This window comes from Schistocerca cancellata, chromosome 8 (assembly GCF_023864275.1).
Source record: "Schistocerca cancellata isolate TAMUIC-IGC-003103 chromosome 8, iqSchCanc2.1, whole genome shotgun sequence".
In the NCBI taxonomy this organism is placed as follows: Eukaryota; Metazoa; Arthropoda; class Insecta; order Orthoptera; family Acrididae; genus Schistocerca; species Schistocerca cancellata.
This window is the reverse complement of record NC_064633.1, coordinates 419,245,362-419,267,597: the sequence shown is the minus strand read 5'-3', so window position 1 is coordinate 419,267,597 and position 22,236 is coordinate 419,245,362. Positions and strand designations below refer to the sequence as shown.

Here is a 22,236-nt window from a genome sequence, read left to right as displayed (position 1 = left end):
GAGGGAGGGGCAGGATTTGGGAGTAGTTTACAGGGAAATATGGATACATTGGACTAAATGTTGATGAGGTAGGTATGGATACAATGGACCCAGTGTCAACAAGCTAGTGGACAGGAGAATTAGCATCATTCAAATTCCGTATGAAAAGACACTGAAGTGGCATGGCAACCGGGCACAACTACTAATGGTGAAATGATAGTTAAATCAAAACCCTAAGCTGTCGAAAGATACTGATATACATCAATGAGGACAGCTGAAAACGTGTGCCCCAACTGGGACTCGAACCTCCTGCTTTCATGCAGACATTCTTATCCATCTGAGCCACCGCGGGCACAGAGGATAGTGCGACTGCAGGGATTTATCCATGAGACCCACATTCCCAACTTAATGTCCACACACTACATTCATAGTGCCCCTGCCCATGAAGATCAATGGTTGGTGAGCCTTAACTATTTGAAGATAATATCTGTTGTTTTGGACATGCCCAAAAGAACGGATACCATCAGTCACCATGCTGCCCTCTTAGAATGAAATGATAATTAAATCAAAATGTTGAGCTGTCGACAGGTGTACATGAATGGGGACAGTTAAAAATGTGTGCCCTGACTGGGACTCGAACCCGGGATCTCCTGCTTACATGGCAGATGCTGCGTGTGCATCTAGCACAGAAGAAGATCAATGGCCAGTGAGCATTAACTACATGAAGATAGTATCTGTTCTTTCAGAAATGTCCGTTCGCACATGTCTGGTCTTATAATAAATACAAATTAAATTGACGTAGATTGAGTTGGGCATGATACACAGTACTAGCCATCTCCAAAGTTATTCAGACATCCCATTTCTTGATCTATAGTTTTGAGTAGATGAAGAGGAAATGGAAGATATGATACTGCGTGAAGAATTTGAGAGAGCACTTAAGTCAAAAAGGCCCTGTGAGTAGACAACATTCCATTAGAACTACTAATAGCCTTGAGACAGCCAGCCATGACAAAACTCTACTATCTGGTGAGCAAGATGTATGAGCCAGGTGAAATACCCTCAGATTTCAAGAAGAATATAATGATACCAATCTCAACAAAACAGGTGTCAAAATTACCAAACTATCAGTTTAATAAGTCATGGGTGCAAAACACTAACACAAATTCTTTACAGACAGATGGAAAATCTTGTACAAGCCAACGTTGGGGTAGATCAGTTTGGATTATGCAGAAATGTTGGAGCATGTAAGGCAATACTGACCCTATGGCTTATCTTAGAAGATAGGTTAAGGAAAGGCAAAACTACTTTTCTAGCATTTGTAGACTTACAGAAAGCTTTTGACAATGTTGACTGGAATACTCTCTTTAAAATTCTGAAGGTGAGAGGGGTAAAATATGGCACGAAAAAGGCTATTTACAATTTGTACAGAAACCAGATGGCAGTTATAAGAGACGAGGGGCACGAAAGGGAAGCAGTGATCGAAAAGGGAGTGAGACAGGGTTGTTGTTTGTCTATCTCCGATGTTATTCAATCTATATACTGAGCAAGCAGTAAAGGAAACAAATGAAAAATTTGGTGTAGGAATTAAAATCTACAGAGAAGAAATAAAAATGTTGAGGTTTGCTGATGACATTGTAATTCTGTCAGAGACAGCAAAGGACCTGGAAGAGTAGTTGAATGGAATGGACAGTGTCTTGAAAGGAGGATATAAGATGAACATCAACAAAAGAAAACGAGGATAATGGAATGTAGTCAAATTAAATCAGGTGATGCTGAGGGAAGTAGATTAAGAAATGAGACATTTAAGGGAGTAGATGAGTTTTGCTATCTGGAGGCCAAAATAACTGATGATGGTCGAAGTAGAGAGGATAGAAAATGTAGACTGGCTCTGGCAAGGAAAGTGTTTCTGAAGAAGAGGAATTTGTTAACACTGAGTACAGATTTAAGTGTCAGGAAGCCTTTTCTAAGTATTTGTATGGAGTGTGGCCTTGTATGGAAGCGAAATATGGAAGATAAATAGTTTAGACAAGAAGAGAAAACAAGCTTTCGAAATGTGGTGCTATACAAGAATGCTGAAGATTAGATGGGTAGATCACGCAACTAATGAGGAGGTGCTGAATAGAATTTGGGGAGAGGAGGAATTTGTGGCACAACCTGACTAAAAGAAAGGGATCGGTTGGTAGGACATGTTCTGAGGCATTGAGGGATCACCAGTTTAGTACTGGAGGGAAGCGTGGAGGGTAAAAATCGTAGAGGGAGACCAAGAGATGAATACACTAAGCAGATTCAGAAGGATGTAGGTTGCAGTAGTTATTTGGAGATGAAGAAGCTTGCAAAGGACACAGTAACATGGAAACTGCATCAAACCAGTCTCTGGACTGAAGAACACAACAACAGTTTTGAGTATGTATCCAGGAATATTACACCGAAGAAATTCACTCTTGCTTTCAAGCACTAGTTCTTTTCCCAACAATACTACAAACATTCAAACACACAAATGCACAATCCAGTAGCAATGGCAATATAGTTATTACTGATACTCTATTATTGAAAGCAGTTGCCTGAGCTGACAGAGGTGGGATCAGGGTACAGAAGGATGCAAGGAGGGGGTAGTAGGAAAGAGGCAGGTCTTTGGAAAGATGACTTTGTAACCACATGACAAAATGAAATAAATACAGAGGCAATAACAAGAAGTGTAAGAAGAGGGAGAGCAGGAAAAGGGGGAGAGGGGGTTGAGGGGGAGGACTGAGGAGGGAAAAAGGAGGCGAAAGGTGAAGAGGGAGGAAGGGAGGAGAGAGGTGCCTCTCTGCAGTTCCTGCCCCATCACCCATTACCACTGGACTGCTTGCTGGTACTGCTGATGTGAAATCCTTGTATGTCAACATCCCAAATGCCCATGGCCTTGTGGCCATTTAACACTACTTTTTCCAATATCATCCAATATCATCCCTGGTACTGCAATGGGTATTGGCATGGCACCACCCTACGCCACCTTATTTTTTGCCCATCTGAAGGAATTCTTCCTATCCAGTCATTGCCTAAAACTTCTCTGTTTCAGATTTCATTGCTGAGATTTTCATTATCTCGACCCACGGCAATGACAACCTTTGCTCTTTTCCTCCATTACCTCAACACCTATTCCCAAATACACTTCACCTGGTCCTTCTCAACTCATCACACCACTTTCCTAGATGTCAATCTCCACTTCTGAGATGGGTCCATAAATACATCTGTCCCCATCAAGTGCACCAAGCACCACCAGTACCTCCATCTTGCGAGCTGTCACCAATTTCATGACAAAAAGTCTCTTCCTTACAGCTTCGCCATCCACATATGCTGCATCTGCTGTGAAAAGCAGGAGACTTTACTGACGGACAATATCCTATCCAGTTCAACCATAAACATGACTCCGGTACCATCTGTTCCTCTTACACCAGTAAACCTTTTAACCAGCCACCTCAGATCACCTAGTACCACACCGGCATTGAAAAGCTCAACCACATCCTCCACAAGTCTTTGATTACCTTGTACTAAGCCCTGAGATGAGAGATATGCTACCCAAAATCATACCCACATCCTCAAAGTAGTGTTCTGCTCACCACACCTACAGGATAGCCTTGTCCACCCCTATGCATGTGTGGTCCATGCTCTGAACAAATCTATAAAACAAACTGAGGAGACGGCACAACTGCTTGAACAGAGGCTGATCAAGAAATTTGACAAACTTAAACAATGTAACAGTTGCAATAATCTCAGACTATTTTGGATTCTTGATCACAGTAGCAAGAATATAAACGAATTAGTGATCAGTCTTATCTGAGAGAAACTAGGTACGCAGGTGACACTGAACGACATAGATAGGATCTTTAGAACTTAGACCCATAATAGTAAAGTTTATGCCACACAGCAAAAGGTCTGAAACCTTCAGAGTAAAAAAGAAATTTGAGAAGTCAGGTCTGACAATATGCAAGGATTTCACTTCTGAAAGACTAAATATTTTGAACAGTGCAATCTTACATTTGGGATACATAATGTGTGTACAAATGACAGCAGGTAACAGTGAAGTCCAATAATGGGAAAAGATCATGTGCAATGCAGATGAACTCAAATGCCTGTGCTTTTGGAACTAAAAATGTATCAACACTTGCTGCCTCAAGTATGTGCTTTTATTTTTGGCTTTTTATTTTGTATATAAAAAAAACACCTTTTTTAAAATTTTCTTAATGGTTTCCTGTTGCCATTTTTATTTGTATGTTAAGGTTTACTTTTAGTACTAATTATAAATTTTCTGTTCAATTTTCGTACTTCCAATACCAGCATAGTTCGTTATTTCACTATTACTTCACTATTCTCATAGGGCTCTGATTCAGATGATTAATTTATTTATCTTACTTCCATTTTTATTTAGCAATTTATTATCGTAATACTGTTGTTGCTCCTCATTCGAGTCTTTAACCATACACTCTGTTTTTATTCCCTTTACCTTGCTTTCAGTACTGCTCTGCACAAATTATTCAAGCTCTTTTTAGCGAGTTTCTTCTTCTGTCTCCAGTCAGCTGTTCAATGATTGGTGCAAAGCCTGCTGGTCTTAGTCATAAATCTCCCTTCTCTCTGCAGATAACTGCCATTTTAACTTCTGGGAACCTTGATCCCCTATCTCAAAGTCCCCCAGTACACTTTGCTTCCCCCCCTCATTGGCATCCAGGCGAGCTTTTCACCCGATCGTATTATGCTCCATATTGCACACACAAATGTCCTATCTCTGTTAGCTCATCTCAACGATTTCCATCATGTATTGCAAGACAGAGACATTCATGAAATGCTTCTGCCAGAGACCTGGCTCAAAATAAGTATTCCTACAAGTTTGATAAATCTGGACAGCTATATCTTTCTAAGGCTGACAGATGTAACCAACAAGGGGAGGAGTAGGGGCAGACACATGATCTGATTTATCACCTACTACACACACTCAACAGCAATGAAGATAAACAAGCATAATATATGGCCATAGAGATCAAATCCCTTAACAGAGAGTGCCTGATATGTGTCCTCTGAAAACCTCCTAAAGTAGGCAGGTTTTTCTGTTTCGAAACTGCTATTTCAAGTCTCGAATCAACATACGAGAATATAATTATGGCTGGTGACACTAACATAAATTTTCCACACAACAGTCCTATCAGTGTCAAAATTAAGTGCACACTTTCTTCTTCAAACCTGTCATTACTTCAGCTCGCTCCTACCCACTACACAAACATTGTTACATTCTTAGAGATACATCTATAAAGAAATCCTCAGAGTACTTCATATCTCTCATATATCTGCACCTGGCACGCCTATCCATTACATAATTTTAGTGTCATACTTGCTAGAATGTCCCAGAAAGAAATAACAAATGACATAATTTCAATGTCACACTTGCTAGAATGTCCCAGAAAGAAACCACAACTGACTACATACCAAGGTCCAATTTGCTAAAACACTTAGACATTCATTATGAAAGCAAATAGAATATTCTGGAAGAACATGTGTTGTCATAATTGTCAATAGATTGTTCCCATTAACAAAATTATGTACATATGCTAAATTAAATAAAATTAAATATCTAATCAAGAAATTGAAGTAATAAATATTCAACAACAGATAATAAGAGGCTGTGGAAATGTTGGCATAAAATAACTAACACCTCTAATTACTATAATTGCAATTGAGTAACGAGCAAACACACAAAACCTCATTATCTTGAGAAACAGCTTAAAAGTTATTACCAAGTAATGTATTTTCATTTGCTGTCTATTTTTATGTCCTCCTCTGTAATTAATATTCTTTGTAATTACATTTCTAGTTAACTCTCCAATTCTTTACATCACACAACTTTCCAATTTCCAGAATTTGAGGCCTTGTTTGTAAATTTTATGTATGTAATCGGATAAAGCAGGAGTTTTGTACTGCAATTGAATGTTAGTAACCAAATCCTAACTGTAATTAATTACATAACTAAAATAATAAAAGAGACATTATTGTAATTGAAGTTCAGATTGATTTCCTTATGGAAAACTAAAAGATTATGTCATTCTATATTTATTTTATACCTTATTCGGTTGTAACATTAGTTTCTTTATGTTTTTTAAATTTTAACTGCAACATCGAAGTTGTACAAAATTAGTAATGGGTTATTTTGAAGTTTATTGTTGAAATTCTATATAAAGCGACGCAGCAATGCTGCGAGAGAGTCAGTTTGGAAGTTAGTTTTGGAAGTCAAAGAGATCAGTGAAGTCTATGTTTTGTTTACATGATGAGTGTGCAGTTCGGTTGCCAATTAATGTAAATAAATTTTGTGAAGCATGAAAATTTTGTATTCATTCATCAATGGACCAGGCAGAAGAAATATTTAAGTAAAGTGTAACAATCTGAGGAGAACATTACAACCTGATACCAATGGCCCAGCCGAAGAATTGAACCAGTCTACAACCACAACACATTCTAAAAAGGATGTTGCTGTAGCACCCTCTGATTACTGACCTATCTGCATTCTTCCTGCACTGTCTGAGGCCTTACACTATGACCACCTAACAAACTACTCAACTACAAACAACTTCCAGAATGAGATTTTCACTCTGCAGCGGAGTGTGCGCTGATATGAAACTTCCTGGCAGATTAAAACTGTGTGCCCGACCGAGACTCGAACTCGGGACCTTTGCCTTTCGCGGGCAAGTGCTCTACCAATTGAGCTACCGAAGCACGACTCACGCCCGGTACTCACAGCTTTACTTCTGCCAGTTTTTACAAACAACTTATTAGACGAATACAAATCAGATTTCCGTAAGCATCGCAGCACATTTGCCTTAATAAAGATAGCACATGACCTGAAGCTTGTCATGGATCCATAAGAGGCAATTTATCATGTGCTTCTCAGAATTCAGCAAAACCTTTTGGTTTTTTATTTGCCAAACTTAGCAGCCTAAAATTCTTGCCAAGCGCAGTCGTTTTGCTCACAACAACATTTTACCAGCAATGTTTGTTGTCCAGCACAATAAGGTCGCAGTGGAAGCAGGTAGTATCAGGCATTACCCAGGGTATGCACTAACACTCATGGTTTGGTACTGGCTCCTGTACTCCTTTCACTGTACATAAATAATGTGTCATCAGGTTGGTCCTAGTGCAGATACGACACTGGTGCTGATGACTTACAGTTGTATCTAAGTGTAAAACCAATAAACCTGAAGACAGCTATTGAGAATCCCAATACTGGCGTGAGTACACTATCAAAATAGGTGCAGGAAATATGGTTAAACCTCAGCCCATGCAAACCCCAAGCAATACTGGTTGGTCATTCTATGCTCACTAGCCCAAAATATTGGGAATCTCTACCATCTGTAACCCTAAATGGAACAAATATCAACTTCTTTCCTTCAGCAAAGAATCTAGGAGTAATAATAGACGAAAATATAAATTGGACTGAGCACAAACTGCAGTGCGCTGGAAGGCATCGCTATTTCTCCACATTCCACAAAAATATAAAAAAGCTCTTACCTCTTGACCTCAAAAAGAAACTCATACAAACATTTATACTTCCAATTATTAATTACAGTGATATTATGCTGGAAGGCCTTTCTCAAGAAAGCTCAAGGCACCTGGAAATTCTTATAAATGCTTGTGTTGGTTATATGTGTGATGCTCGACTCTTTGATCATATTTCACCATATGCACTGAGATTCTGGATGTGTGCAGACAAGTGCAGAGATTTCCATATCCTCTGTCTTCTCTACTGTCTTATCAATAAACATTGTCCCTCATACCTCTCCTTGACATTAATGCTCTTTTCTGAACAATATGGCAGAAACACTTGTTCCCATCAGAGCAAAATCCTTTCTGTCCCACTTGATCATTCTTTCTCAAAATCCTCCTCAGCAGCAGGAACTTGACTGCAAAAATCTCCCACTTGACTCTGAAATAACCTCGTGCATTATTTTTTAGAGAATGACTAACACCTCCAGATTCAGAAGGTAGTTAATTATATGTTTACTAAAGCAACAATAATGACTACCATTGTCCTTGTGTGCAGTTGTCACCACTAAACACTCTTCTTTCCAACCAGATTTCCCTAATTTCCCAGTATTCTTAGCTCATACAGTCTCCTTAAATTTCCTTTCCCCTGAACTCATTACACCAGAAAACATCTTTTTGTACATCTATAATTTTTTTATATCTGCCACTATCACTATTATTATTATTATTATTATTATTATTATTATTACTAGTATTGTCACTATTAGTGGCAGCATCTGCAGTAGTACAAGTACTGACAGTATTAATGTTGTTAGTTCATCGCCAATATTACTTACTCACAAACACTTTGTACTATATTAAAACTGTTATTTCTTAAGTAACTATGGCATGAAAGAGGTACTGTATAGATGAATAACTGGTCTGATGTAAGAGTGGGCCTGTTAGCCCCAAACACATCAGGTTAAATAAGTAAATAAAAATAAATAAATATTCCAATCCCACACCCTATCCTGTACCCCGTGTGTTGCTCCCTTGTGGTTGACCCAGGTGCAAGACCTGTCCCACTCACCCACCTACAACCTCCTACTACAGTCTATTCAGGTATTTTCTACCTAATGAAAGACAAGGCCACATGTGAAAGCAGCCAAGGTATATATCAGCTATGCTCCAATTACTGTACAGCATTCTATGTGGGTGTGACAAGTACCAACTTTCTACTTGCTTGAATGGCTACCATGAAACTGTGACAAGCCACAAATCTGACAATCTCAGTTGCTGTACACGTCATACACCACAATGCAAAAGACAACAGCTGCTTCACTATGTGTGCCATTTGGACACTCTCTTCCAGCACAAGTTTCTCTGAACTATGCAGATGGGAGTTATCTCTCCAACATATCTTGTGCTTTTGCAGTCCCCCTAGCTTAAACCTCCACTAGGTGTTCCCACTGCCTCACATTGCCTTTTCCCTTCTCTCTTCTATCTATACCATTCCTTCTCCAGCCACACTATTTGCTGCTTCTCACACCACTCTTCCCCTCCCTCAAATATGGGCACCGACCCTCCCTGTCCATCTCTTTCCCTTTCCTTTCCCCTCTTTTCAACCCCACCCTCTTCCCTCTCTCCCCCCTTTCGCCCTCTTCATGATCATCTTTCTTTCCTTTTTTTGCCCTCCCCTTCCCCACTTTCCCTACATCTTCCCTTTCCATACATTTTTGTTGTATTCTCTGTACTCATTTCACCTTGTGTGGTTGTGAAGCAATTTGTCCACAGACCTGCCACTTTCATGCTGCCCTCTCCTTGCTAACTTCCCTATCCCCAGCTCAGGCAGCTGCTTTAAATAACCAAGTGTCAGTCATCAGTCTTGTTGTGGCCATGGGAGAGTGCATTAGGTTTCTGTGTGTGAATATGAGTACTACTGCTAGAAAAAGAGCTAGTGCTTGAAAGCTTATGTGAATGCTGTTTTCTGTTACGTGTTACTGTGCATATCAATCCACCTTCCCCTTATCTTACATATTGCTCCATCAAGAAATGTCCATTGTTGTTATACAGTGAAGGAATAGTAATCTATACAAACAGGACATCTGTAACTATATTCATTTGAACAATGGAAAACCCAGGATGGAATAATGATAATATTACGAAAAGGATAGATTGCTACTCATCATACAGACAAGATGCTGAATCAAACATGTTGTTGTTGTGGTCTTCAGTCCTGAGACTGGTTTGATGCAGCTCTCCATGCTACTCTATCCTGTGCAAGCTTCTTCATCTCCCAGTACCTACTGCAAGCTACATCCTTCTGAATCTGCTTAGTGTATTCATCTCTTGGTCTCCCCCTACGATTTTTACCCTCCACGCTGCCCTCCAATACTAAATTGGTGATCCCTCCATGCCTCAGAACATGTCCTACCAACCGATCCCTTCTTCTGGTCAAGTTGTGCCACAAACTTCTCTTCTCCCCAATCCTATTCAATACTTCCTCATTAGTTATGTGATACACCCATCTAATCTTTAGCATTCTTCTGTAGCACCACATTTTGAAAGCTTCTATTCTCTTCTTGTCCAAACTATTTATCGTCCATGTTTCACTTCCATACATGGCTACACTCCATACAAATACTTTCAGAAATGACTTCCTGACACTTAAATCTATACTCGATGTAAACAAATTTCTCTTCTTCAGAAACGCTTTCCCTGCCATTGCCAGTCTACATTTTATATCCTCTCTACTTCGACCATCATCAGTTATTTTGCTCCCCAAATAGCAAAACTCCTTTACTACTTTAAGTGTCTCATTTCCTAATATAATTCCCTCAGCATCACCCGAATTAATTCGACTACATTCCATTACCCTCGTTTTGCTTTTGTTGATGTTCATCTTATATCCTCCCTTCAAGACACCATCCATTCCGTTCAACTGCTCTTCCAAGTCCTTTGCTGTCTCTGACAGAATTAAAATGTCATCGGCGAACCTCAAAGTTTTAATTTCTTCTCCATGGATTTTAATACCTACTCCGAATTTTTCTTTTGTTTCCTTTACTGCTTGCTCAATATACAGATTGAATAACATCGGGGAGAGGCTACAACCCTGTCTTACTCCCTTCCCAACCTGTGCTTCCCTTTCATGTCCCTCGACTCTTATAACTGCCATCTGGTTTCTGTACAAATTGTAAATAGCCTTTCGCTCCCTGTATTTTACCCCTGCCACCTTTAGAATTTTAAAGAGAGTATTCCAGTCAACGTTGTCAAAAGCTTTCTCTAAGTCTACAAATGCTAGAAACGTAGGTTTGCCTTTCCTTAATCTTTCTTCTAAGATAAGTCATAAGGTCAGTATTGCCTCACGTGTTCCAGTATTTCTACAGAATCCAAACTATCTTCCCCGAGGTCGGCTTCTACTAGTTTTTCCATTCGTCTGTAAAGAATTCGTGTTAGTATTTTGCAGCTGTGGCTTATTAAACTGATAGTTCGGTAATTTTCACATCTGTCAACACCTGCTTTCTTTGGGATTGGAATTATTATATTCTTCTTGAAGTCTGAGGGTATTTCTCCTGTTTCATACATCTTGCTCACCAGATGGTAGAGCTTTGTCAGGACTGGCTCTCCCAAGGCCGTCAGTAGTTCCAATGGTATGTTGTCTACTCCGGGGGCCTTGTTTCGACTCAGGTCTTTCAGTGCTCTGTCAAACTCTTCACGCAGTATCGTATCTCCCATTTCATCTTCATCTACATCCTCTTCCATTTCCATAATATTGTCCTCAAGTACATCGCCCTTGTATAGACCCTCTATATACTCCTTCCACCTTCCTGCTTTCCCTTCTTTGCTTAGAACTGAGTTTCCATCTGAGCTCTTGATATTCATACAAGTGGTTCTCTTTTCTCCAAAGTTCTCTTTAATTTTCCTGTAGGCAGTATCTATCTTACCCCTAGTGAGATAAGCCTCTACATCCCTACATTTGTCCTCTAGCCAACCCTGCTTAGCTGTTTTGCACTTCCTGTCGATCTCATTTTTGAGACGTTTGTATTCCTTTTTGCCTGTTTCATTTACTGCTTTTTTATATTTTCTCATTTCATCAATTAAATTCTATATTTCTTCTGTTACCCAAGGATTTATACTAGCCATCGCCTTTTTACCTACTTGATCCTCTGCTGCCTTCACTATTTCATCCCTCAACGCTAACCATTCTTCTTCTACTGCATTTCTTTCTCCCACTCCTGTCAATTTTTCCCTTATACACTCCCTGAAACTCTGTACAACCTCTGGCTTAGTTAGTTTATCCAGGTCCCATCTCCTTAAATTGCCACCTTTTTGCAGTTTCTTCAGTTTTAATCTACACTTCATAACCAATAGATTGTGGTCAGTGTCCACCTCAGCCCCTGGAAATGTCTTGCAATTTAAAACCTGGTTCCTAAATCTCTGTCTTACCATTATATAATCTATCTGATTCCTTTTAGTATCTCCAGGGTTCTTACATGTATACAACCTTCTATCACGATTCTTAAACGAAGTGTTAGCTATGATTAAGTTGTACTCTGTGCAAAATTCTACCAGGCGGCTTCCTCTTTCATTTCTTAGCCCCAATCCATATTCACCTACTACGTTTCCTTCTCTCCCTTTTCCTACACTCGAATTCCAGTCACCCATGACTATTAAATTTTCTTCACCCTGCACTATCTGAATAATTTCTTTTATTTCATCATACATTTCTTCAATTTCTTCGTCATCTGCAGATCTGGTTGGCATATAAACTTGTACTACTATAGTAGGTGTGGGCTTCGTATCTATCTTGGCCACAATAATGCATTCACTATGCTGTTTGTAGTAGCTTACCCACATTGCTATTTTCCTATTCATTATTAAACCTACTCCTGCATCACCCCTATTTGACTTTGTGTTTATAACCCTGTAGTCACCTGACCAGAAGTCTTGTTCCTCCACCCATCGAACTATATCTAACTTTAACCTATCCATTTCCCTTTTTAAATTTTCTAACCTACCTGCCCGATTAAGGGATCTGACATTCCACGCTCCGATCTGTAGAACACCAGTTTTCTTTCTCCTGATAACGACATCCTCTTGAGTAGTCCCCGCCCGGAGATCCGAATGGGGGACTATTTTACCTCCGGAATATTTTACCCAAGAGGACGCCATCATCATTTAATCATACAGTAAAGCTGCATGCCCTCGGGAAAAATTACGGCCCTTGCTTTCAGCTGTTTGCTGTACCAGCACAGCAAGGCAGTTTTGGTTATTGTTACAAGGCCATATCAGTCAATCATCCAGACTGTTGCCCTTGCAACTACTGAAAAGGCTGCTGCCCCTCTTCAGGAACCACACGTTTGTCTGGCCTCTCAACAGATACCCCTCCGTTGTGGTTGTACTTTACGGTGTGTTTGTAATTCATGTGCTTCCAGTGCTAACTGTTACACTTCATCAAACATAGGTACAACAAAAAGACTGCTAAACATGTGAGCTTTTGGCCAAAAGATCTTCCTGTAAAGTAGACAACACACACTCATTCACACAAGCACAATTCACACGTAAATGACCACTGTCTCTGGCCACTGAGGCTAGACTACTAGCAACTGCACATAACGGGAGGTGCTATTTGGGTTGTGGGGATAAGGAGGCGTCTGGGATGGGAAGGAGGAGGGATAGCAGGGTGGGTGGGGGACAGTAAAGTGCTGCTTGTAGGAGTATGCAGGGACACGTGAGTGTGCATGTGTGTTGTCTGCTTTAGGAGAAGATCTTTCTAGGAGTTCTCTTCTGTTCTGGCTGTGTGTTGGTGTTTGTAATTCATGTGCTTTCAGTGCTATCTGTTACACTTCATCAATGACACTGCCACTGGATTTGAAACAAGAGTCATTATGATGTGATAATATTTTTGAAAGTGTCAACAATGAGAGACATATTAACAACTATGATACAATTTTTAGCAATTTTTTGTTGTACCTGTCTGCATCTCAACATCTCCTCTATATGGCAAGTAGCAATCTGTCTTTTTCATGATTTTATGATTCTACCAATTAATTCTTGCAACAAACACTGGAAAATCCAACGAACTCTTGCAACAAATATCAGATGTAAATTGGCAAGCCAGAAAGACTAATGTGAAAATATTTTATGCACGTATTATAAAGACTCCTCTGTTAGAACTGGAGCACAGGGCCTGCAGCCAGTATAAAGATATTCTTAAAAAACTACTAGCAGTCAGCATAGCTTTCCAAGAATATTTTGATAGACCATTCCTTTGTCTCCAATGATATCATCATCAATGCAACAATAACTACTAATCTTCCTACTTTTCTTATTGAATACATCACACCATATAGATAAATTAACTTAATTAATTGATGATCTGCAAAGGAAAATGAAACTCTTACCTTAAGTTCATTGTCATAAAACAGTTCATTTGGAACTTTTAGGATCTGTTCATGAGAGCGAAAATTTTTCACTAGTTTTGTAATTACAGCAGAATTGTATTTTTCGTTTGTCCCGTTCCTCTTATACATTTCATTTGTCATTACCAGCCGCTCCAAGAAGGATGTGCCTACAGGGGGGGAAACAAAATTCTTTGTTAAAAAAACTGAATTGTGTGTGTGTGTGTTTGTGCATGTAAAAGATACAAGGGGCGAAACATACAAATCAACTGTTAACACAAAGAAATGTTTTAGAACTGCTGGCTACAACTAGACCTGATATTGTAATGAGCTGTGGTGCATGTAGTGTGATATATCAGCTAGTGCATAGTGGCATGGCATGCTGTGGGTTCTCAGTTCCAACTCAACTGCCAATTACTTGTTATTTAGTATTCATCAATTCTAGAAAGTTCTTGAAATTCCTTATGCTCACATGTTCTGGAATATTCAGTGTTTGTATAAATCGTAGCTTCCTCTGTCTAGGAGTTTAGTTCTGTTCTGACTCTATGTTGGTGTTTGTAATATATGTGCTTTCAGTGCTAAGTGTTATAGTTCATTCATGACCTTGCTACTGGATTTGGAGTGAGTGTCATTATGACTTTACAGTATTTTTGAAAGTGTCAACAATGAGAGACATATTAATGACTATAATACAATTACTAAAGGCAAAAAGGATCAGGAATGTTTGGAGAGTATTTCTGTCTAGTTGAACTAACAGACAATTCCTAATAAAAACTAAGCTAAACACAGTCCGAACAGGATATAAAGGTCCAAAGGTACCAACCGGCCGCCATGTCATCCTCAGCCCACAGGTCTCACTGGTTGTGGATATGGAGGGGCATGTGGTCAGCACACCAGTCTCCTGACCTTACATCAGTTTACAGGACCAGAGCCTCTACTTCTCAATAAAGTAGCTTGGCAGACCGGATGGTCACCCATCCAAGTGCTAGCCCAGCCCGACAGTGCTTAAATTCAGTGATCTGACAGGAACCGGTGTTACCACTGTGGCAAGACCATTGGTGACAATTCCTAATTACCCACTTAAAATGTTAAATGAGCACATTTGGTTCATATCTGACAAATTTAGAAATTATGTGTGGTTGTGTGGGTGAATGTATGTACTTTCTAACATAAGAAGAGCCACAGCTTGAAAGCTCATTAACACTGTGTTCTAAAACAATAAGGGAAATCCCTGCATGGACACTCATGTAAAATACAGGAAAAGCAACCAGTTATCTATAGAGGATTGGTGAACCCCACTTGCCTATAGAGGACTGGTGCATCGTGCATAGAAACACATAATATAAAACAGTTATAAAACTAGCTTTCGAGCTCATGTACTTTTCTAGTACATACATTCACACACACAACCACAAAGACACCTCAATGTACATCCTTGTGGTAGCACCAAGACTGTTTATTAAATATGAATACCCAAAACTAGTTGCCAGGATCAATGAAGGTGAGGAGGAAGTGGGAAACGACACACGAGGCAAGAAGAAGGTAGCAGGGTAGTGTAACCCAGATCTTTTGCCAGATGACTCAGCAGCTGCACAGCAAAACAAAAGGAATTTAATGGTAGAGCATATAAGAAATAGGGAGGGAGGAAGAGGGGGGGGGGGGAGGAAAGGGAGGTGGTGCTGAAGATGGAGACAGGGATCGAAGAGAGTAATGGAGAGGGGTGGAAAAAGGGGGATAGGAGAGGTGAGGATACAGAGAGAGAGAGAGAGAGAGAGAGAGAGAGAGAGAGAGAGAGAAATTGCTTGCATGGAGGCGGGGAGGGGAGGGGGGTGGGGAGCGGAGGAAGGCAGTACATGATCTCGAAGGGGAAGGAGTGGTGTGAACAGAAGAGAGAAGAGAAAAAGTAAGAAAAGGCAGTGGGAAACAGGTTAGCAGAGATTTAGGCAAGGGGAACTGTGAGAGTGCACGATATATTGGAGAGACAACTCCCATAACTCAGAGAAACTTGTGCTGGAAGGGAGAATCCGAATTGCCCATGTAGTGAAACAGCTATTGAAATCATTAGTGTTATGGTGTGCAACAAGTTCGTCACCTGGATTGTCAAGTTTGTAGTATGCCACAGTTTGGCAGTGGCCATTCAGATGAGTGGACAGTTGGTTACTGCCATGCCCACACAGTATGCTGAACGACGTATTGTAGGCACCTTCAGCGGAAGGGTTTGTGTGCTCTGATGAGGTTGAGATATGTACTGGTGGTAGCGTAGCTACTGGCAGGGTCACCCAAGCCGGTGTCTCGGTGAGGAACCAGACAAAGTGTGTCGACTGAGGAACCATACGAAGTGTGTACCACACCATAGGGTAGGGGGGATTCTATAGGCTAGGTCATCAACCCCTCTAGGGGAGCTAATCCCGAAATGAAATCCTGGTCCTGCAGGTTGGGGGTTGAGCACAGGGTTGATAGCCCTACCTTGTAAAAAATCTATTATTGCAAATAATTCAACAAGGAATACCAGACTGCCCCTACATAGACAAACTATGCTAGAAAACAGGAATATGGATTTATCGGTGCTTAAATTTGGAATGTGGAACATGCGTACACTGTTGCAAACAGGAGTGATGAACAGGGTTGCAGAAGAGGTGCTAAGGTATGGAATGGGAGTTGTTGCACTGCAGGAAATCAGGTGGAAGAGATGAGGAGAGATTTATAATCAGAAATTCTCCACGTACTATTCAGGAAAAGATGAAAGGCAAGGGGAGTATGGAGTTGGGTTTATAGTCTCCAACGATATACTCTGTGTATGAAAGGCAAATTTCACAATGTGACCTTTGTGAACGTATATGCACCAACGGAAGAATCAGACTGAGACAGGAGTTACAAACAAAAGATGTTGGAGATGATACAGACAAAGAATGCAACTCTGTTAAAGATGCCAGTAGGACAACAGCACATGAAATACTGGGGAAAGCAAGGAGACTTAGGAATGAAGACTGGTATGAAGATGAATTTAGACAGACAGTTAGTTGAGTCACAGATAGGCACAGCAAGAAGACTACCAAAACTCAAAACAAGTAAGTGCCTGGCCACAAGGCCTTCTGAATTAGACAACATACACACACACATGACTACTGCCTCTTGCTGCCGAGGACAGACTGCGAGCAACAGCACATGATGGGAGTAACAGTCTGGGTGGTGGGGGTTAGGAGGAGGGTGGGGTGGGGCGTGGGATAGCAGTGTAGGGGTGGGGGACGGTGAAGTGCTGCTTCTGGGAGCATACGAGGTGGGGACGGGGTAGGGCAGCTAAGTGCAGTTGGGAGGTCAGATGGACAGCCGGGGGGAGGGGTGGTGGAGTGGAAAAGGAGAAAGTAGAAAGACTATGGGTGCATTGGTTGAACAGAATACTGTGTAGTGCTCGAGTGGGAACAGGGAAGCAGACAGGTGCGTGAAGGACAGTGAATAAAGAAGGGTGAGGGTTACGGGAATGTATATTGCAGGGACAATTCCAACCTATGATATTCAGAAAAGCTGGTGTTGGTGGGAAGGATAGAGATGGTACAGGCTGTGAAGCTGTTACTGAAAATAAGCACACTATGTTGTGCAGTGTTCTCTGCAACAGGGTGGGCCAGCTGTTTCCTTGGCTGCAATTTGTCGGTGGCCTTCATGTGGATAGACATCTGGTAGGTTGTCATGCCTACATAGAATGCAGCACAGTGGTTGCAGCTTAGCATGTAGATCACACGACTGGTTTCAAAGGTAGCCCTGTCTTTGCTGGGATAGGGGATGCTTGTGACCTGGTTGGAGTAGGTGGTGGTGGAACAATGTATGAGACAGGCCTTGCATCTAGGTCTATTACAAGGATATGAGCCATGAGACAACAGGTTGGGAACAGTGGTTGAGTAGGGATGGATGATGATACTGTGTAGTTTTGGGGGCGGTGGAATACCACTGTTGGATGGGGGAGGGGGGGGGGGGGGGGAGAAGGACAGTGGGTAGGACATTCCTCATTTCAGGGCACAATGAGAGGTAGTCAGAACCCTGGTAGAGAATGTGATTCAGTTGCTCCAGTTCTGCGTGGTAATCAGTCACGGGGGGAATGCTCCTCTGTGGCCAGAGAGTGGGAGTTTGGGAGGTGATTGGTGACTGGAGAGTTAAGGCATGAGATAACTATTTCTTTGCGTGGCTGAGACAGAATACAGTCTGTGAAGGGCTCAGTAAGACCCTTGGTGTATTTCAAGAGGGACAGTGTGTCACTACAGATGTGACAGTCACAGGTAGCTAGACTATATGAACAGGTTGCTAGGTTGTATGGAAAAGGTCTCTCGATATGGAATGAGTGGCAGCTGTCGAAGTGGAGGTATTGCTGGTGGTTGGTAGGACTGATTGGAATGGAGGTACTGATGTAGCCATCTTTGAGGTGGAGGTCTACAGTGAGGAAGGTGGCTAGGACCAGCTGAAGTGAATGGGTGGGAGGAGGTTTTGAGATCCTGGAGGAGTGTGGACAGGGTGTCCTCACCCTTGATTGACATCATGAAGATGTAATCAATGAATCTGAACCAGCTGCGGGGTTTGGGGTTCTTGGTGTCAGGAAATATTTCTCTAGATGGACCACAAATAGGTTGGCATAGGATGATGCCATGCAGATGCAACCAGGAGGTGTTCGTAGGCGATGCCTTCAAAGGAGAAATAATTGTGGGAAAAGATATAGTTGCCTATGGTGACCAGCAAGGAGGTTGTAAGTATGGAATCTATTGGGCATTGGGAAAGGTAGTGTTCAATAGCAGCAAGGCCGCGCATTTAGGAATGTTTGTGTAGAGGGATTTGGCATCAAGAGTGACAAGCAGGGTACCATTTAGTAAGGAACAAGAACTATGGAGAGTTAGTGGAGGGAGTGGTTGTTATCTTTTACATAGGAGGGTAGGCTGTTGGTAATAGGCAGAAGGTGCTGGTCTATGAGAGCAGAGATTCTCTCAGTGGGATGTCCTGGGTGGTTGGGTTTATGGACTTCAGAAAGCATGTAGAAGGTAAGAGTGTGAGGAGTGGAAGCTGTGAGAAAAGAGACAGATTAGAGGGAGAGGTTTTGGGATGGGTCAAAGGTTTTGAAGAGAGTCTAGAAACCTCACTGGATTTCTGGAGTGGGGTCACTGTGACAGTGTTTTTAGGTGGACAAATCTGACAGCTGGTGGAGTCTTTTCACCAGGTAAACCTTGCGGCTCAAAATTAAATTGTTGAAGCCTTTGTCAGCAGGTAGGATTAACAGGATTGCAGTTCTTTCTTCAGATGTAAAAGGTTAGCTTGCATGTTGAGAGAATTGGGGAATGATGATGAGGAAAGGTTTGAGGTTAAGAAATTCTGGAACATTAACAGGGAGTGATTTGTGGATAGTAGGGATGTATCATGCTCAGATGAGGTGCGAACTGCATCAAGCAGGGTTCTGCATTGGTCTTTAGTTGTATCTGATTAGTAGGGTTGGTGGTCAAAAAGCGTTTCCACTGCAATGAGAAGCAGAAGGAGAGAAGGTCTTTAATACGCCCAACATGTCTGAACTTGGGAGTGGGGCAAAAGGTACGGCCTTTGGAAAGGACTGATAGATTTGTGGGACTAAAACTTTTGGAGTAAACATTCACAACTGCGTTTCAGGTCTGTTAGGTTCCTTGCTACCAACACCAGGTTTTCTGAACAGAACAGGTGGGAACTCTCCCTGCAATATATGTTCCTGTAACCCTCCTGGCCACAACCTTCATTAGTCACTGTTCTTAACTTACATATCCCCTTCATTTTTCCAACTCTAGCACTAAACAGCCTTCTATTCCATTAATGCACTCACAGTCATTTTACTTCTCTCCTTTCTGCCCCCCCCCCCCCCCACCCCTCTATCCCCTGCCCTCTGTCTAACTTCCCAACTGCACCTAGCTGCCTTACACTCTCCCTGCCTTCTCCCTGTATGTTCCCAGAAGCAGCACTCTACCATACCCTACCCATACCCTGCCACCCCTCCCCTTCCTCACCCCAACCACATCCTTGTCCCCACCACTGAGATTGCATGCAGTTGCTTGCAGTCTGGCCTGGGCAGCCAGAGACAGTGGTTGTTGTGTGTGTGAGTTGTTTTTGTGTGAATGTGTGCGTGTATTTTATCTCACTCAAAAAAAGTCCTTTTGGCCAAAAACTTACTTGTTTAGCAGCCTTTTGTTGTGCCTGTCTGTCCACTATATGGTGGGTAGCAATTTACCCTTTTCATAATATTATCAAAATTAAAATATGTATTTCCCACTGTTTGATGTATGTATATCTTTATGTATGTATGTACTGCATCTCCTCCTAAACCACTGGACCAATTCCAACCAAAATTGGTACACTTTTCACTTACAGCCGGGCAAGAATCACTGTGGGGGTAAGAACCATCTACCTATCAAGGAGATGGAGCGAGGGTGAAAAAACAGTGTAGCCCATGACGTGCAAATAAGCAGACTTTATTCATCCAGTATTTGAGAATGAGAGCACTTAGAGCCTTCCAATTTCAAACCTTTAAAAAACTTTTTCTCACTGACAACCCCTAGAAAATGATGAAACAAAATAAGTTAATCGCTTACTACATTTTTGCTGTTGGTGCAATAAAACTGCCACATGATGTTTTAATTTATTACTTCTTTATTAGAAACTGTATCCACAATACATTTTGCAGATAGTATTGACAGATACCACTGAATGTACCTACAAAATTATATCATTTATGACACACAGTTCAGGTGATATGATGTCAAAAACACAGAGAGGTATGAAAAACTGCTGCACCATGCATGACGTTTAATTTTATTACTTTTTGCTACTAATCCTATTCACAACAAAATTTGCAGGCAGTACACACATATGCCGCTGAATACACCTACAATGTTACATCATTGTATGACAGATCACGAGATATGACATTGAGCTGCGTGAAAATGAAACTCCAGGGCGAAATTTGCTAGAGTTACAGATGAACCATGTATTCAGATATAAGTGAAATATGTTAAATATATGTGACGTGGGTGTATGGTAAAGCCACATACAAAAAGCTCCTCCTAAACCCCATGAACTGATATCAACCGAAGTTGGTACACATACTACTTAGTATTTAAAAGAAATACTATGCCAATAAGAACCGTAAACCTACTATTGGGGTGCAGGAGATAATGTGGAGAGAGTAGGGAAGAAGGCAGTAGGAGGAGACCGACAGACAGGGAGAAGGAGATAATGGACACAGTTAGGGAGACAAAGTGATGCACAGAGGGAGAAGGAGCAAATGAATCGAGAGAGGTGGGGGAGCATATAGACAGTGAGAGAGGGAGGAAGAGGAGATGGACAAAAGGAGAGTGACAGAGGAGATAAACTGATAGAAGACTGAAATAAATATATACTTGGGCAATGCTTGGTACTCAGCTAGTATGGAAATAATTTTTACTTGTAGTACAGTGGTTGTGATTTCAAAGTTAATACTTAATGCACATTTATGATTAACCTCAAATACCACAAGGGAGTTAACTGTGGTGTGTAAAACATTGTTCTTGAGCAGATATTCATAACATACCAAGGCCCAAGCGACTAGCAGGAATAGACCTCAAAATAGGTCCCAACTGCTTTGGATCACCAGCCAAAATGAAACGTCCCAATAGTTGCCCAGGGTGAGACTTGCTGGTTAGCAGCCCACAGACAGGAACAAGCAGTTCAGGCTCTGGAGCTTGACCACTTTCATCAATGAAGACATGAGTGAAGTGTCCTTCTGGTACTCCAGCGCTAACCAACCTGAAGCATTACATTAGAGACATATCAAAGCTATTAATTTCTAGAAATTGTAACATGTGACACTACAATAAAAATAAACTGTGTAAATTTTAAAATATACCAAACACAGTATGGACTAATTTTTATTAGTTATCCATTTCAAAGGGAAGTTTTCTATTCCCCATATTTTACATACAAAATTGAGTACAATATCTTAAATATTATTTAATGTAATTGGATAGAAAAAAATCTATTCACCAAGCAGCAGCAGAAGAACATTCACATAAAGGTATTAAAGCTTGCAAACTTTAATACCTTTACATGTGTGTTCTGCTACAGCTTGGTGACCAGATTTTTATCCATCCAATTACATTATATTTTCAAGAACTGATTCTTTTTGGTCAAATATTATGTAGTTGTATGTTCCATGAGTTATCACTGCAGTACACCATAATGGCACAGATTAAATCAATTTGTAGGCTATTTAATGTAATTCATATTTAAATATGCTCCATCCTGACATTTACACTTATCAATGCTGACTGTGTGCGTGGAGTGCAAACAAGGTGTTTTTATACATATATTAGCTGTCTTTCCATTCAGTCCAGATAATGAT

The 22,236-nt window shown here is 41.0% G+C and overlaps 1 protein-coding gene across 1 annotated transcript in view; it reads right to left on the bottom strand.

Moving 5' to 3' along the window:
- The window catches only part of LOC126094447 (putative helicase MOV-10), a 354,346-nt gene that overhangs the window by 72,630 nt on the left and 259,480 nt on the right, over positions 1-22,236 (bottom strand). Inside the window, exons 14-15 of the mRNA XM_049908819.1 lie at positions 21,427-21,641; positions 13,869-14,035 (exon numbers count right to left, since the gene is read on the bottom strand). Coding sequence (XP_049764776.1) covers positions 13,869-14,035; positions 21,427-21,641 — 382 coding nt within the window. The remainder of the gene's footprint in view (positions 1-13,868; positions 14,036-21,426; positions 21,642-22,236) is intronic.